At 38.7% G+C, this 14,662-nt stretch overlaps 1 protein-coding gene across 4 annotated transcripts in view; it reads right to left on the bottom strand.

Moving 5' to 3' along the window:
• The window catches only part of TPK1 (thiamin pyrophosphokinase 1), a 289,743-nt gene that overhangs the window by 57,980 nt on the left and 217,101 nt on the right, over positions 1 to 14,662 (bottom strand). For all 4 annotated transcript variants that reach the window (XM_057365315.1, XM_057365313.1, XM_057365314.1 and 1 more), the window contains one exon: positions 5,367 to 5,478. In XM_057365315.1, coding sequence (XP_057221298.1) covers positions 5,367 to 5,478 — 112 coding nt within the window. The remainder of the gene's footprint in view (positions 1 to 5,366; positions 5,479 to 14,662) is intronic.

Raw genomic sequence — 14,662 nt, 5'->3', positions numbered from 1 at the left:
GATTCTAAATGTCTTCAGTTTACTTCAGGATGGTATTACTCAGGTTTTGGAGAGTCATCTCCTCTGTACAGCTGTGCTGGAGTCTCTCAGAGACCTTTTTATTCTAGCTCTTCCTGGCAATTACTACCTATTACTGCTGCATGGAAGGATCATATATACATTCTCTACACCCATTAAAGTTGGCCTTCCAGCTGGTCTAAACTTTCAGCTGGAAGTGGCTTGAGATAGTTCAGAACTAAAGTACTGAYATGAATCTTTCCATAAGCGGAGTCCCACAGTAGTAATGTTGCCCCAACAGTGTGATCTGGAAAAGCATATCTGTTTATCACCTTAAAGCAGCCTTTCCAAACTGAATGCCAGGGATCCTGCTACCTTGTCAAAGAGGAGCTGGATCCAAATTCCCCTCCCACTGATTCCAAACATTTATTGAAAGATGTCTAAATGAACTGAATGTGTAATGTCAAATCCTCATTTCMAGCCTCTTCACAAAGCCTGAGTTTTCAAGCTGCTGTTCAGCAAAAAATGCAAATACAGATTTAGAGGCCCAGCACAACTGAGGTCTCTGTTCATCGGTCCTTTAATGCACACCAAATGGTCTTTGTGGTTCAAAATAATTTCATGCAATGATAAGCAATATCCTCATTGTTGCTTTTGCTGACTTGCAGTAAGCCAGTGGGATGCCAGGCTGCCACCATCAGAACATCTGTTCCATTGGAAAAGCATTTCAGCAGTCCATGCCTTATAATAAATGATGTGACCCTGCAAGGCTGACAGCAGCACTCCTGCAGGCAAAGAGCTCACCAAAGGTCAAAGCCACTCCRCGCTTTGGGATCAGCAACACCATTCCTGTCCACCCCACCCCTACCCAGAGCCTTGGAGCTGCAATGGATAAGTGAAAAAACACATCTCTGATAATATATCTTCTGCCAGTAAAGAACAAGAGAAGGGAGGGAAGGAGAGGAAAGCAGAGGAGAGTGGGAATCCAGCTGTGAAGCTATTTACTCTGGCACTGAAAACAAAACTATTCCCAGAAGCGCCACTCAGTCTGCCTCAGTCAGAATGAACTGGGGTAGCAAAATATGTGATATAAACTATTACAGTTATAAAACAAGTTAGAGAGTGCTTATACAAACAGCCTCACTAGCAGAGATACCTGTCAATTTTATTTTACAACCTTTCCCAGAACAGTCCCTCACCCTCTTTTTTACTTTTTTAAGCTGTTACTAATTTTCTTTCCTCTTTTAGACTATGAATTCTCCTAAGACATAAACCACAACTGCTTTTGTAAACTTTTTCTTCCTTTCACAATGCAACATCAATAAACCCCCAGTGAAGTAAAACAGTGCAAACATTTCAATTTTACTAACAATGTAAACAGCATCAAAARGATTTGGGATCCTGTTCATCTACCTGTGACGTTAGTAATCAGTGGATGCTCTGTGGCTACAGTTAAAGATCTTGCTCCCGTTGTTATTGCTATTGCCTTTTGAAGTGAAATGAGAGTGGAACTCTTTTGAATGGCAGCATTTTACAGCAATTTAACTTCCTGTCTAAAGAAGGCAAATTTGCATGAAAATAATCTGGAAAGCACAATCACATACACATAGTTTATATATATACACACATAGATGCTGGCCTTTTTAGTACAGGCAGGACATACAGCATATCAAAGGCCATAAGCAGGAAGAATAAATTAGTTGGCAAGATTATTTTCTAAAGTAATTTCACAGAAAAGGAATCATTTCCTAAAAAAGCCTTCTGTTACCCTCCAACCTCTACTTTGATGAGCAGAGCAGCTTATTTCTGCCTTCATTCTTATTTACCTTCCAGGAATACACTAATGAAGAATGCTGGGTAATTCTGGCTTTATTGGATTTTTGTTATTTATTTATTAGACTTGAGAGCTGTTATCAGTAAGCAGCCAGGTGAGTCAAATCAGATAAAGCATTATCTGATTCCTGTACTGTAAATCAGGTTTTAATAGAGAAAATATCTGTACCCCTTTGGGAATGGAAAGAATATATTTATAATATGTCCTGAGTGTGCGCTACACAATAGCAAGTGTGGATAAAAATAGTTTCTCTAATCAATTTTCTACTTTCTTTTCCAAGTTCTTTCACCCATAAGATGAGAACTAAAATAAATGAAAATTCTGTTTGTGACAAGTGATAGCAAATAACTAAAATAAGCATGCATAAAAGAATGCATATCTGCTGCATTCTGAAACAGACACACGAAAAATACTGAATTTAGTAATACTAAAAGACATTAAAAACAGCACTGTTTCTCTGCTGGCTGAATGACTTACAGATTTCGGGTTTATCTAATTCACCCATTGAAATGAAACTTTGGTAACCTATTCTTAACCTCAATACAGCTTCTGTCCTATGTATTTATCCTTGTCTTTTCCTATTTAGAATCTATGAAGTATTGTAACAGCACCTGTAGACTGGACACAGATAACATTTGACTACCTCTTGAAGGTTTTACAAATTTTAATTGTCAGAGTAATCTAGATATGCTCAGACAGAAATTGGTGTTAAACATTAAAAACCTTGATGAAAAGCCAGCTCTTTCTTTTAATGCACTGCTATTTGAATTTTGATTTGCTGGAAATTAATGTTTGCAAAAGTGAGGGCTCCCCTCCCTCCTAATGCATCGCTGTTTGAACTAAAATTCTTAAATAAGTTTATTGCCCAGATACTTAAATATTCTGAGGGCTCAAAAATTACTTTTTAGAACCAAACTTGTTAGGTCACATCCAATTAATTCCATAACAAACTGAAGGAACAGGCCTTTCATGTCATGTTTGGCTTACAAATTCCATTTATTTTATGATTTACACATGAAAATGAATTTATAACCACAAAAACTTATTCACTGATGTTTACAAAGGTGTGTGCTCAGAGTGCCAAATGAGCAGGAAAGTTCTGCCACTGACAGCCRTCTGCAGCAAGGCTGACATCCATGCCACACTTCAGTATCTATTTTTATTTTTCTATTTCTTTCTTATTGAGCCTTTGCTTTCCCATCCCAATTTCCAGGAGGACTAATATTTTAGAAGTGACTGCAAAACTACAAGCAGCACAGAAATCCATTAACACAATGGAAGCTAATATCAAACTTAAGCTGTCTGAATCTAGGTCCTATTTATTTGGGAAAAAAAAATCCAACCAAGTCATGACTAAGCACATGCTGTAATGGAGCTATTGGTTTCCCTTTTGGGAAATGCAACTGCACTTGAATTTTTTAATCAGTGTCTGAACAACAACCTTATTTAAAGGTTATTSTGGATGAGTGAAAAGGTTAGCTCCAGTCACTTGAGCAAGGGAGCAGTTTCAGGTTTTAATGACCTTGATGTCTCAGATAGATAKAACTTCTTCAAGGAAGACCAGATAATTTTTTGGTTTTACATAWGTATCTGTCATTAATATAGAGAAATAATTGAAAGAACTACAACCTGGGAGAAACATGAATACTGGGAGTGAAAACATAGCCTATAATAGGATGCAATATACACATCACTGATAAAAACACTGTAAAGGTCTGCTCTCTTTCCTCCTGGAAAGTGACAGCAACAAGGGCAGGGAGAAGCAGAGATAATGACATCATGTTAGGATGAAACAAGCAGGAAAACWGTTATATAATATTTTTTTGTCTGCCAGAAAAAGAAAGAAAAAAAAAAAGAATTTAAGTGTAATAAAAATCCTCATAGGTTCGTATCTAGTAATGGCCAGCATTTAAGACTGACATCTTAACCCAACCCTGGATAGAAAAAATTTGCTTCCATTGCATTTCACCCCTGCAGCCTCCTCCAGCTGCCACAGCTGAATTGCAATCCCCCTCTTTAACTTTAGCAGATCAGACAACCATAATTTAGTAGTAACAAAGTAACTAAGCCATATCATTTCTGGGAGCAGACAGATCTTTAAAATTAACAACTTTCCAATAAGCGCCTGGTAAACCTGATGAAATTTATGTAACTAAACTGAAAAAAAATTCTCTTGTATCTGCAAAATAGCTTTTTCAGCTAACAAAGAAAACCCCCAAAACCCAGAAGAAAGGGCTGCAACCTCATAGCATCTCCCACATTTTGATCCACACAGGAGCCCTTGCAATATGACACAGGATTCCGAGATGCTACCTTCATTTACAYGAGGTTTCAGCTTCTTTCACCTCACTCTGAAGGGTAGAACATTTTCTGAGAAATTATTACCTCAGTGCAGTGGGCCACAGAACTTGCTGGACAACAGGAGATGAGCAGATGAAGATTCAGTACCTTACTTGTTAACTATATTTATATGTACACTTGAAAATATCGGACTCTTTTTCAAATTAAGAGAATGTCCCTTACGCAATACATTCAGCTCTTTCAATCCAGTTTAAAGGGACTGAAACAATTCTAGCCAGACAGCTCCCCATCTGGCAATTCTCCCACCATCCAAAACCAATGACATATTTATATCTTTTATCATGGAGCTACTAATGCCTACCAGCACCTTAACTGCACATGCTCAAGCTCTCAGTGGAACCAGCAGATGTTCTGCTGGCTGGCACAGTGGGTCAGTCTCAGATTAATTCTTAGCCTGTGAAGGCATTGCACTGTAAACTGTGAGAACAGCATGCCCTTTCTGCATGGGATGGCTCTAAAGCCCAGACATGTCAATCAGACTGTGAGATCAGAGCCTCTCAATTACTTCTTTGCTTCCCTTAAGTTTTAATGAATCTTCATTGAGAATATCCCATTAGTTTCCTGTGTAAATATATCCCAAATGTTTCAGTGGGGGAGGAAGCAGTAGGAGGACACAAGTTGTTTTACTTTTTTTGGTGATGAAACCTTTCTCTACAGATAAATGTCCCTGGTTCTAGATCAAATACATTCTTTTCCACTTTAAAGTAAGAAAAAGAATCTATTAATTCAGGGTTGAGAAACAGACAATATACATGAAGCATTTCAGGGGAAGTAAGGTAGCTTTAATAATCTGTGTCACATTATTATTTGTCTGTTGTAACTTTACAGCTGATAAGCAGAGTTTAAACATTTGTGGCTTCTTCTCCRTGGAGGGCAATGTATCAAGATGATAATGTATCATGACCTCAACAAATGTTCTGTTTGAAGAGCACAATGATTCCCAAATGGAAAATGTGCTTGTGCCTGTGATACCTCAAGAGAAATAAGCATATTTCTCTTGCCTTTTTGTAAAAGCGCCTTCATTTCTAGGAAAAAAAAAATGTCCTAGCAGGGATTCAAYGTCACAACGTCATGCTTCACCTTCAAACTTGTAGGGCCCTTCATGACTGGTGCAGCTCCTCTAAATAGGGTCAGGAGTACACCAAACCCACCGTCCCAGGGGTGTCTCACTTACTGAGGTTCCATTTAAGGCCGGTTGTGGTCACACTCTCACAGGGGTTCCCGATGGGGATGAGGCCACACCAGGGTCCTTCCAGTCCTGTGTCCACAYGCAGCTTGTGCTTGCCCTGCAAGACAGAAGTGTTTCTGGAATAGGTGCTTGTCAGACACCCAAACATTTGATCACAGACCTTGCAAATAAAAGAGAAATTCCTTGGGGACAGGTCTACAATGTCCCTCAAGGGCTCAGCAATATTTGATTGCAGCAGAAACTCAGGCCATTGATGTTTACAGAGGGAGGAGTGTGTGCTTAGTTTCCAGATCTCAGGGCTTTCAAAAGTTTGTTTCTAGGCTTTTCTAAGCGAAACCTGGCTTTGCTCATCTTCCCTAGTATTTTTTGAATAGGCCCTTCTGTCAAAGCTRGGCTCTTTATTCCTGTGAGATGAAGGCATCCTGATCCATTCATTCAATTTTTCCTCATCTAAACAGCTGTGTTTCATTTCCTAAACAATGCTAGTCAAAGCACCACTGAAATGCCCCAATTATTTTGACAATATCTGTAAAATTTCATGTTCTTCTCCAGGAATGTTCTCTTCCCAGAAGGAGGAATGCATGCAGAAACTTAACTAGGTGCTAGAGAAATTAACTAAAATTGTAAACCATTAGAGTTAAAATCAAGTAATTTTAGAGTTAAAGTAAATTTCCCAAGCAGCAAAAACACTGTCTCACAAATTYTCTTAAGAKAATGTATTTAAGCTTTTTTCTCATGCCCTGTCCTRTCATATGCTCATTTCACAGGCCCTTGCAAATACAAAGTCACTAGCTAGAAAYTCAAAACTGCAGGCGAAATATCTTATTGCTGAGACATTGATGTCTGAGGCATTCAACAGCTCCTCCTGTTAATGCCAAACACATTATGAAGAAACAACTTCAATACATGTCAYGCTCTCAGTTAACAAATGAACCTTGGAAAAGCTGTCAATTAGGGAATATCAGATTCCATAGCTTAAGCCTATTTGATTGATTGCAGAGCAACAAGAAAACCAATCCAATATTATCTGTCTTCTCAGGGTGTCCAGCTTCACGTGGTGATGAGCCATGCACATCTGTAGTGGTTGTGAATTCTTGCCTGCCAAATTCAGAGGTGTGACAAATTCAGGCTTGATAAGCTTTTGGCTACACAATATGCCATGCCACTGCTCTGTCTCAGCATGGAGGGAGGAGGAAAGAAGAGGAGAGCTACCCTTATAAGCTCTCTCATTATGTGATTACAGATATTGTTGATGACGAAGCTGCTGATGAGGGAGAGATGAAGGGGTGGGACTATCTGAGCCCAATGAATGCTCCCTCCTCAGAACTACTGCAGGAGGGAAGCAAACTCACCTTATCAATCAATTAGYAAAGGAATGTGAAGAGCAGATGAGAAAGTTGCTGGCCCACAGAGAACCTGATTAAGTTAAATATTCTCAAAGTCTGTGTCTAACTATTATCAGGTTTGCATTTCCTATTTTATGACATTCTGGCCCAGCTTGCAGATAGGGAATCAATTCAGTAGAAATTTATGCAGAAAGCTCTCTTCCTGTGCTCATTAAATAAATCTTTAAAACAAAAGATGCCAATACCAGAGGCTYGCCAGTATTTAGGATTTTATCATGCGTCTTTCAATGTCTGGTGCTTTCCTAAAATCCCAGYTCACCCATTCCAGTGATTATGTGAGAACACTGACTTTCTTCCCTAAAAGAACATTTTCTAGCACTCAGTTGTTAAGAGAAGATTCAAATTGGGAGCCCAAAGGGCTAAACCCAAGGTAGCAGGTGAACAGGAATAYTGAAAGYCAAATYATTTTTTTWAAAAAACCCTCTCAACTGTGAGGCCAAACTTATGTTTTGGAGATTGGTTCAATAATATTACAGATGTCAGTTTTTAAGGTTTTTCTTTAAATAAATCAATAAGTGATCTCAACATTACTGAGGACAGGGGGAGCAGAAAAGGGAAACAAATGTTGGGAAAACAAACAAACAAACAAAAATATTACAAATAAACCACTCATTTTTTGCCAACAAAGGTTAACCAGCCAATGTATTTGCATAGTAAAGCTCTAAATTCAAAGCACTATGAACCTGTCATGAGGGAAATTCAGTTTCCAAGTTTTTCTCCATTTTTTTGAGTACAGATCTCTCAACCAAGCAAGATGGAACTCATACTTGCAGAAGGAAGAGAGGATAAGAGTTTGTAATTTGCAAATACAAGTAACAGCTTATTCTATTTAAGTCTGTGTGACTAAAGKAACAATATATACTGTCACTTAAAATATCAAACTGTTTTCAGTTTCTGCAGAACTCAAATTTCCGAAATTAAGTTTAAAAAGAAAACTGAACTTTGACTAAATAAATCCCTCCTTATATATTTTTTGTCTTTGTAGGAGGTAACYGAAATATTTTCACATTTAACTTAAGAATCAAATATTACCATGTTTGAATGTTACTGGTGATGACAGAATGGAAAATAATACAGCTGCATTGATTTTTATCTTATTAAGTCAGTTTYGAAAAACATTGATCAATCTTCAGCATCGATTTTTTTTCCTTCATTTTGTCTTTGATGCGAGGAAATAAGATCAATTTCTGAGTTCAGCAGTAAGAAGAAAATGTCAGAAGATATTTTTAAGAATGTTTCATCCACACAGGTTAAAGTTCTSCTTTTGATTCCAAAGCCTTGTGTTTAAAAAAATCATTTAAGAAGTAGTGGTTAAATATACACCCACTCCAAAACTCTTTTTGCTGAGGAAAGACCAAAAGACTTAGTTGTTATTTGCCACATCTTGCTGAAATCAAATAGGAGTCTGATCAAACCAATAGAAACCTAATTGCTGGGATCTCATATACCTTGTCCCACTCAAGGCTGTGAGATGCTAAAACCCTTAGTCAAAAATCTGCAAGCTGAAATCACATGAACAGCATTAAAACAGAAAATTACTTCTGCAAGTGCTTTTCAGACCATCTTGAAAAATTCGTTGCAATAAATGTACACTCTAAAATGAATATCGAGCAACAAAATGTTGTGAGAGACAGAATGGAGACTAATCATCAGTAATGCATTCTGAAGGGATCCAAAGGAGGGAAACTTGGAACTTGTGAGGATGAAACTGAACACTGAGAAGAGACGCAAGGTCAGTTAATAAGATGCTGGGGAAGGATAAGGAATTAAAATTAACTTTTGAAAAACAAATGAAGAAAGATATAGTAAGCAGATCTTGAAATTGCTGAAGAACTAGGACAGATAGGGGGAGGAAGGAAAAGGAAGGAGTTGCCAGATTAGAGGGCAAAGTAAATTTATTCTGATTTTTAGGCTGCCCTGATAATTTGTCCASTATAAAGAAATCTACAGAATAATCTAATTACTACAAATCACTGATTTTCTAAACGGTATACTTCACCCGTGCTTGCTGTGAGATCTGGGACTACRGAGAAATGGGATTTCTTGAGATCTGGGCAATTGCTCTATGATACCTCCTCTGCTAGCTAGATCACGTTTTCCATGATCTTCTGATAAAACACCTTTCTCATACCAGCTTTATTTCTATGATTACTCCATAGATGGCAGCACACACTTGAAAGCTACAAAAAGCAGCAGCAGGAAACTAAATACAGATGTCATAGTGTTACCCAGGGAAAAGGCAAAAACCACAATCTGTTTTAGTACATAAACATCTGGGTGCAGGAAATGGTATATAGTTAAATGATTTGGGGAATGGGTGGAAATCAACACARTCACCAAAGAGTGCAGCAGAGGAGAGGCAGGGAAAAGGATCAAGGATGAAACAATGCTGAGAACATTTATGCTTAAAATCAAACATCATGACTGGTGATAAAGTAAAAACAAAGTTCCAGAAATATTTCTACTAATCATTAGTTGTGTAAGAGCTTGACTTAACAATAATAAAAGCATTTATGCTGAGATTTTGAGCAAGATAAATACAGCCAATTTTTCTAAAAGGATGTGCTTCAGAAGAGCCATTTTGTTATAACCCTAAAATATCATCAATTGTCTTTTCACACAAACACACACAGTGCCAAGTTGCTATTATATGAATGCTATTCAGAGAACATTTTCTGAGCCATCCAGGCTTTTTGTTACTCTTGAAAATAAAAGTATCCACAGTTCCAGCAAAAACTCGGAAGTCTAAAAGCTCTCACATGTCATATCAATGACTGCTTAAACACATAGAGAAAAAACAGCAAATTTAGTATACTTCAAAATAATATTGAAAACTGTTGGACCTAATCCTGTAAATCCCTACTATCAAAGTTTTTATCGTTCTTSTACTGAAATGGATAGACTTCAGTATATCACTTATTCGCAAGAYTGAACCCTACCATGGCCACCCTTCAAGAGGAGCACTTAACAAAAAAATGACTTTATAGTGAATAAAATCCCAGGAAGGAAAGACAGAATATATTATAATCATTATTAGACCCAATTAATGAACACATTTGCTTCAAACTAATTTGTAAGCTTGCAGAAGGAAATCCCTGTGGAGGTGAGTGCCAGTAAACTAAAAAGAGTTACTGTACTCTGAGGCTATACATTTAAATGGTTGCTACTGTACATTTAATGTACAAATTATCCACAGAGAGCAAATTATTCCAGAATTTCACACATTCACATGTGAACATCTTCTACAGTCCTAGCAAAAGTACACTTTCACTGACTGTACTGAGAGTACACTTCCTACGTAATAGCAAGGACATGCTTTACTGAGCRCTGYGACTGAGCCCCTTGTTTGCCCATCMCCTGCTGCACCATGAGCTGTGAAACAACTCTGTCTCTCTGTCTTTTGCACTCCAGTCTATAGGGGTGGMAAAACCCCATCCCGCACAGGTGCCAAAAATGTGAAAATATACTTTTCTCAGAATACCRTAAGCAGCAGAAACTGCCAGCAGCATTTGTGCTAACGTGCACACAAATAAAGGGGTGAAAATTTTTTTCCAACCTAAAAAGATACCAGGGAATACAAAAGTTACTTTAAAAGGGAGTTTCATTAGTTTAATTTCTTTTCAAAGACATCTTAAAGATTGACAAATGTTAYAAATACTAATTCTGGTTCTACTCTGAACACCGCCAAAAAGAGAAACTCATTCTGTTGAAAATTCCCACTTGCAAATGAGATTCCACAACATTTTCTCCAGTTTTTCACAAATCAGTGCAAAATACACCTCAAATACAGTTGAACTTCAACAATCAAGAACTCGCTGGTCCTTTTCTAAATTCAAGCAAGCCTTAGACTGGCCCAGTGTGACATTTTATCCTTGAGCTTGTGCATTTGATGTCCTATCCTCAGCAGGCTCATCATTATAGGTTTAATTAGCATTTTTAGTGAAGCCTTAAAAAAATCAGAACCATTTTCTTTATATCCATTTATGAGACTACTGAGTATAATAGATTGCAGATAAGAGTGAAAAGTAGACAAGCTGCTGAAAATTTCATATTGCCTGTATAATTATTATGCAATGTTGCAGTTAAATTGTCAGCCTAGAGGGGCCTTTACTAAGGGCACTRATACACAGCAATGCCTAAGTGATAAAAAATACAGCATAATCTTTTTCATTATCCATCAGTTCATAATAAATTTAGTGTCACTGCCCTTTCTTTTTCGTGCATTTCCACAGGGGAAGAACCAATAGGATCTCTCCTATCTAGACTATATTCTTTTGTTTTCCTGGGTATTAGAGAAGTGTGGGAGTTAATTTAAAAGACAGGGTAATGCTCACCTAACCTGTGGCAAGAAACAATTCCTTCTTCATAGCACTGAATCACTGACAGTGCTGGAAGGCACCTTTATGCCATGTAAGAATACACAAAATTCAAATCTGTTTATCTGTTCCCAGGAGTCCTCTCAGAAAAACTGGCAAATCTCCGTAGCTCTTCAACTTCAAATGCTCACTTGGAGATCTTCTGCACTCTCTTCTTACTTAAGTAAAAAGAATGATCAGCAGGCTGCTGGTCAATGCCTTCTTTTAGTTTCTTGTACTTCTCAMTCTTGTACTTTTCAATCCCTATGATGCTGTTGCTTTTTTATGTGTTATACGATGGCAGCAAATCATGAGCCCACAAATCCTCTCATACACCTCCATCCTTTCAGTAGAACTGGCTTCATATTTGGAGGTTTCACGTTAGGATTAGGGGCTTCATAAAAGCCTAACCTCTACAATTTCTTCAGTGCAAACAAACTGATAAACAGAATTCCTTCCATTGAGTGGGGGAATCTCACAAATGCTCTTTTCTCCCTTTCATTTCTTACTGTAACTTTCATATACTTCTCGGCAAGAAAGACAGACTTCTTTGCTTGAAGTGGCAAAGAATAAACTTTGGAGAARTTTTGCACTCCTTCTTGATCTCTGCTACTGGAAGAACTAATTTGCTGCTACTATAAAGATATTCATTGACCTAGGATAAGAAACCATATCTACTTTCAGTAGACAGGAAAAYAGCTTCTGCTTTATAACAGCAGGCTTTATATGTTTTTGATGTTATGCCCCAGATCTGGTGCTAGCAATGACTGACTGCTCCTTTCTACAGTGACTGATTGACTGACTTCTTTCTACACCTGTGAAATTCAAAGGTATGTTGCTCAGGTCAGGGAGAACAAATATAATTAAAGAAACTTCAAGCGGCTATTCAAATATAGAATTTTTTCACTTTTTTTTTTTCTCCACATTTTCCCCTTTTTCTTACACAGCTCAGTAGTCAGTTGGAGATTACAGTCTTCACAAAAATCCATTATTTTATTGGAGGACATTGTAGAACAGAACATTGTACTGCCCAGAACTTAATTTTTCTCCTTTATGAGMCACACTTGGATAGGGGTGGAAAGTTTGTTTGCAACACTTTGTAATGAATATAGCTGCAGTCCCCTTACATTTCAGTACAGATATATCCATGTCATCCCGGTCATCAGTGACAGATTTGGTACTCAGAATACAGAGAAATATTCACAAGCACACGAAAATCATTCAAAGTAGGCCAACTGGAATCCTAAATATTTGACAGTGATTTCTTACCATAAACAAACACAGCAATACTGGCATCTTTTCTCACAGGAATTTGCATGCTGAATGCATCTTTCCAGCACCCCATATGTCATCACAGTTATAATTTTTAGGGAGCATCCTAAAAGAATTAAAGCTTTACTCAAAATACCAAAAGATAGAAGAAATTGTATTGCATAGCAGAAAAATGAAAGAAGAAAATACTTGTGTGGCCTTTACTTTCTGCCATCCTTAGACTTATGTGGAGGACCTATTACATCCCTCAAAKGAGTATTTGAAGTTTTCAATATCCTGATAATATACTCAGCCTTAGCATGAAATGCTAAACTAGTAAACATTTGGTGCCATGAGATAAAAAARGTCAACAGAGTTGCCAACCTGGATTTTAAGAGAACAAACTTCAGCTACTCAAGGAGAAATGTCCCATAGGAATCAGCTTTTGAGGGCTCAGGGGTTCAAAAATGCTGATCACTTGTAGACACTGACCTAATAAAGGGACCAGTTGCACCAGTTGAATGTTTGTAAGTCTTTGGGGTCTGATGAGATTAATCCTGGATTACAGAAGGGGTTGGTAGACATTACAGGGGTACCCCTCTAAATTATCTACCAAAGATCATGGGAGCCTGGTTATGGCCCCACTGACTGGAAACTAGCCAACACTCCTCTGATTTACATTAGGGCTTGAAGAAAGCTCCAAGAAATGACAGACCTGTTAGACTAACTTCAGTAACTGGAAGAATTATGGAGAAGATCCTACTAGGTGCTACTGTTTAAAAGACATTCCAATCATCAGGCCCAGTCAACATGAGTTCACAAAAGGAAAGTGCTGTCTAATTTGATATTCTTCTTTGATAAGATTACCTGCCTGGGGGGTAAAGGGAAGGAGGTAGATGTAGTTCTGCTGGATTTTAGCAAAGCTTTTGTTCTCTCCCTCCCAGCATCCTTCTGGACAAGCTGTCCAGCTGAGATGAGCGGGTCGATGGTGCACTGGGTGAACAACTGGTGAAGGGCAGGGCTCAAAGGGTGGTGGTGAATGGGGCTACATCTGGTTGGTGGTCAGTGACCAGTGGTGTTCCTCAGGGCTCAGTTCTGGGGCCAGTTCTGTTCACTGTTTGTATCTATGACCTGGATGCCACAGCTGAATGCACAGTTAGTAAATCTGCAGATGAAAACAAACTGGGAGGAGCTGTTGGCTGTCTCAGGGGACAAGAGGCCTTGCAGGGGTAGCTGGATAGATTGGAGCATTGGGCAATCATCAGTGGCATGAAACTGAACAAGACCAAATGCCGGATTCTGCCCCTGGGGTGGAGTAACACTGGACATGAGACTAAACTGGGAGAGGAGTGGCTGGAGAGCAGCCCTGCAGAAAGGGCTCTGGGGGTGCTGGCTGGCAGGAGACTCGACAGGAGCCYGCAGWGTGTGCCCTGGGAGCCAGGAGGGCAAACCTCATCCTGCRCTGCRTCAAACACAGCATCACCAACTGGTGAAAATAAGTGATTGGATAATCACCTCTGCATTTAGTGCTGGCGCAGCCTCACCTTGAGTAGCATGTGCAGTTCGGTTTAAGAAAGATGTGAAGGATCCATAAATGTGTCCAAAGGAGGGCATCRAGCTGGTGAAGGGGCCAGCAGTCATGTCCTTGAGGACTCTGTGTTTGAAGAGAAGGTCAAGGGGTGATCTCACTGCTCCCTACAGCTTCTTGAAGAAAGGAAGGGGAAGGGATGTGCAGAGCTATTCTCCCTGGTACCCAGTGCCAGGACATTCAAGAACTCCTAAAAGCTGCATCCATCAGGAAAGGTTCAAACCTGACATGAGCAAACATTTCCCTTACCCAAAGGGTAGTGAAAGCCTGGAACAGACTTCCAAGAGAAGTGGCCAATGTCCYGTRTTGAGGCATTTGGACAATGCCCTTAAAACCATGCTTTAACTTTTGGTCAGTCCTGAAGAGGTCAGGTAGCTGGACTTGGTGTTTGTGGTGGGTCCAGCTGACCTATTCTATTGTTTTCTATGAAATTCTTTCAATTCTTTCAAAATGTCTGGGAATAAAATAGAACTTGAACCCAAGAATCGGGGACCACAGTGGAACAAGTACGTACCAAATAAAGACTAGAATAATGCAAGATGAAAAATGTTGATATAAAACCATAAAATAAGGGTCAACAGAATGACAGATTGCTGTTAAAACTATACACAGCTYACCGTCACAAAAATAGAAAGGCTGGAACAAGTAATACTGACTATTTAGACTTTTGACTCATACCTA

The sequence above is a fragment of the Malurus melanocephalus genome, unplaced genomic scaffold (genome assembly GCF_030028575.1).
Source record: "Malurus melanocephalus ecotype Western Australia unplaced genomic scaffold, MMel_1.1 scaffold_51, whole genome shotgun sequence".
In the NCBI taxonomy this organism is placed as follows: Eukaryota; Metazoa; Chordata; class Aves; order Passeriformes; family Maluridae; genus Malurus; species Malurus melanocephalus.
The sequence above is the reverse complement of the archived record's forward strand: the minus strand, read 5'-3'. Positions and strand labels throughout refer to the sequence as shown.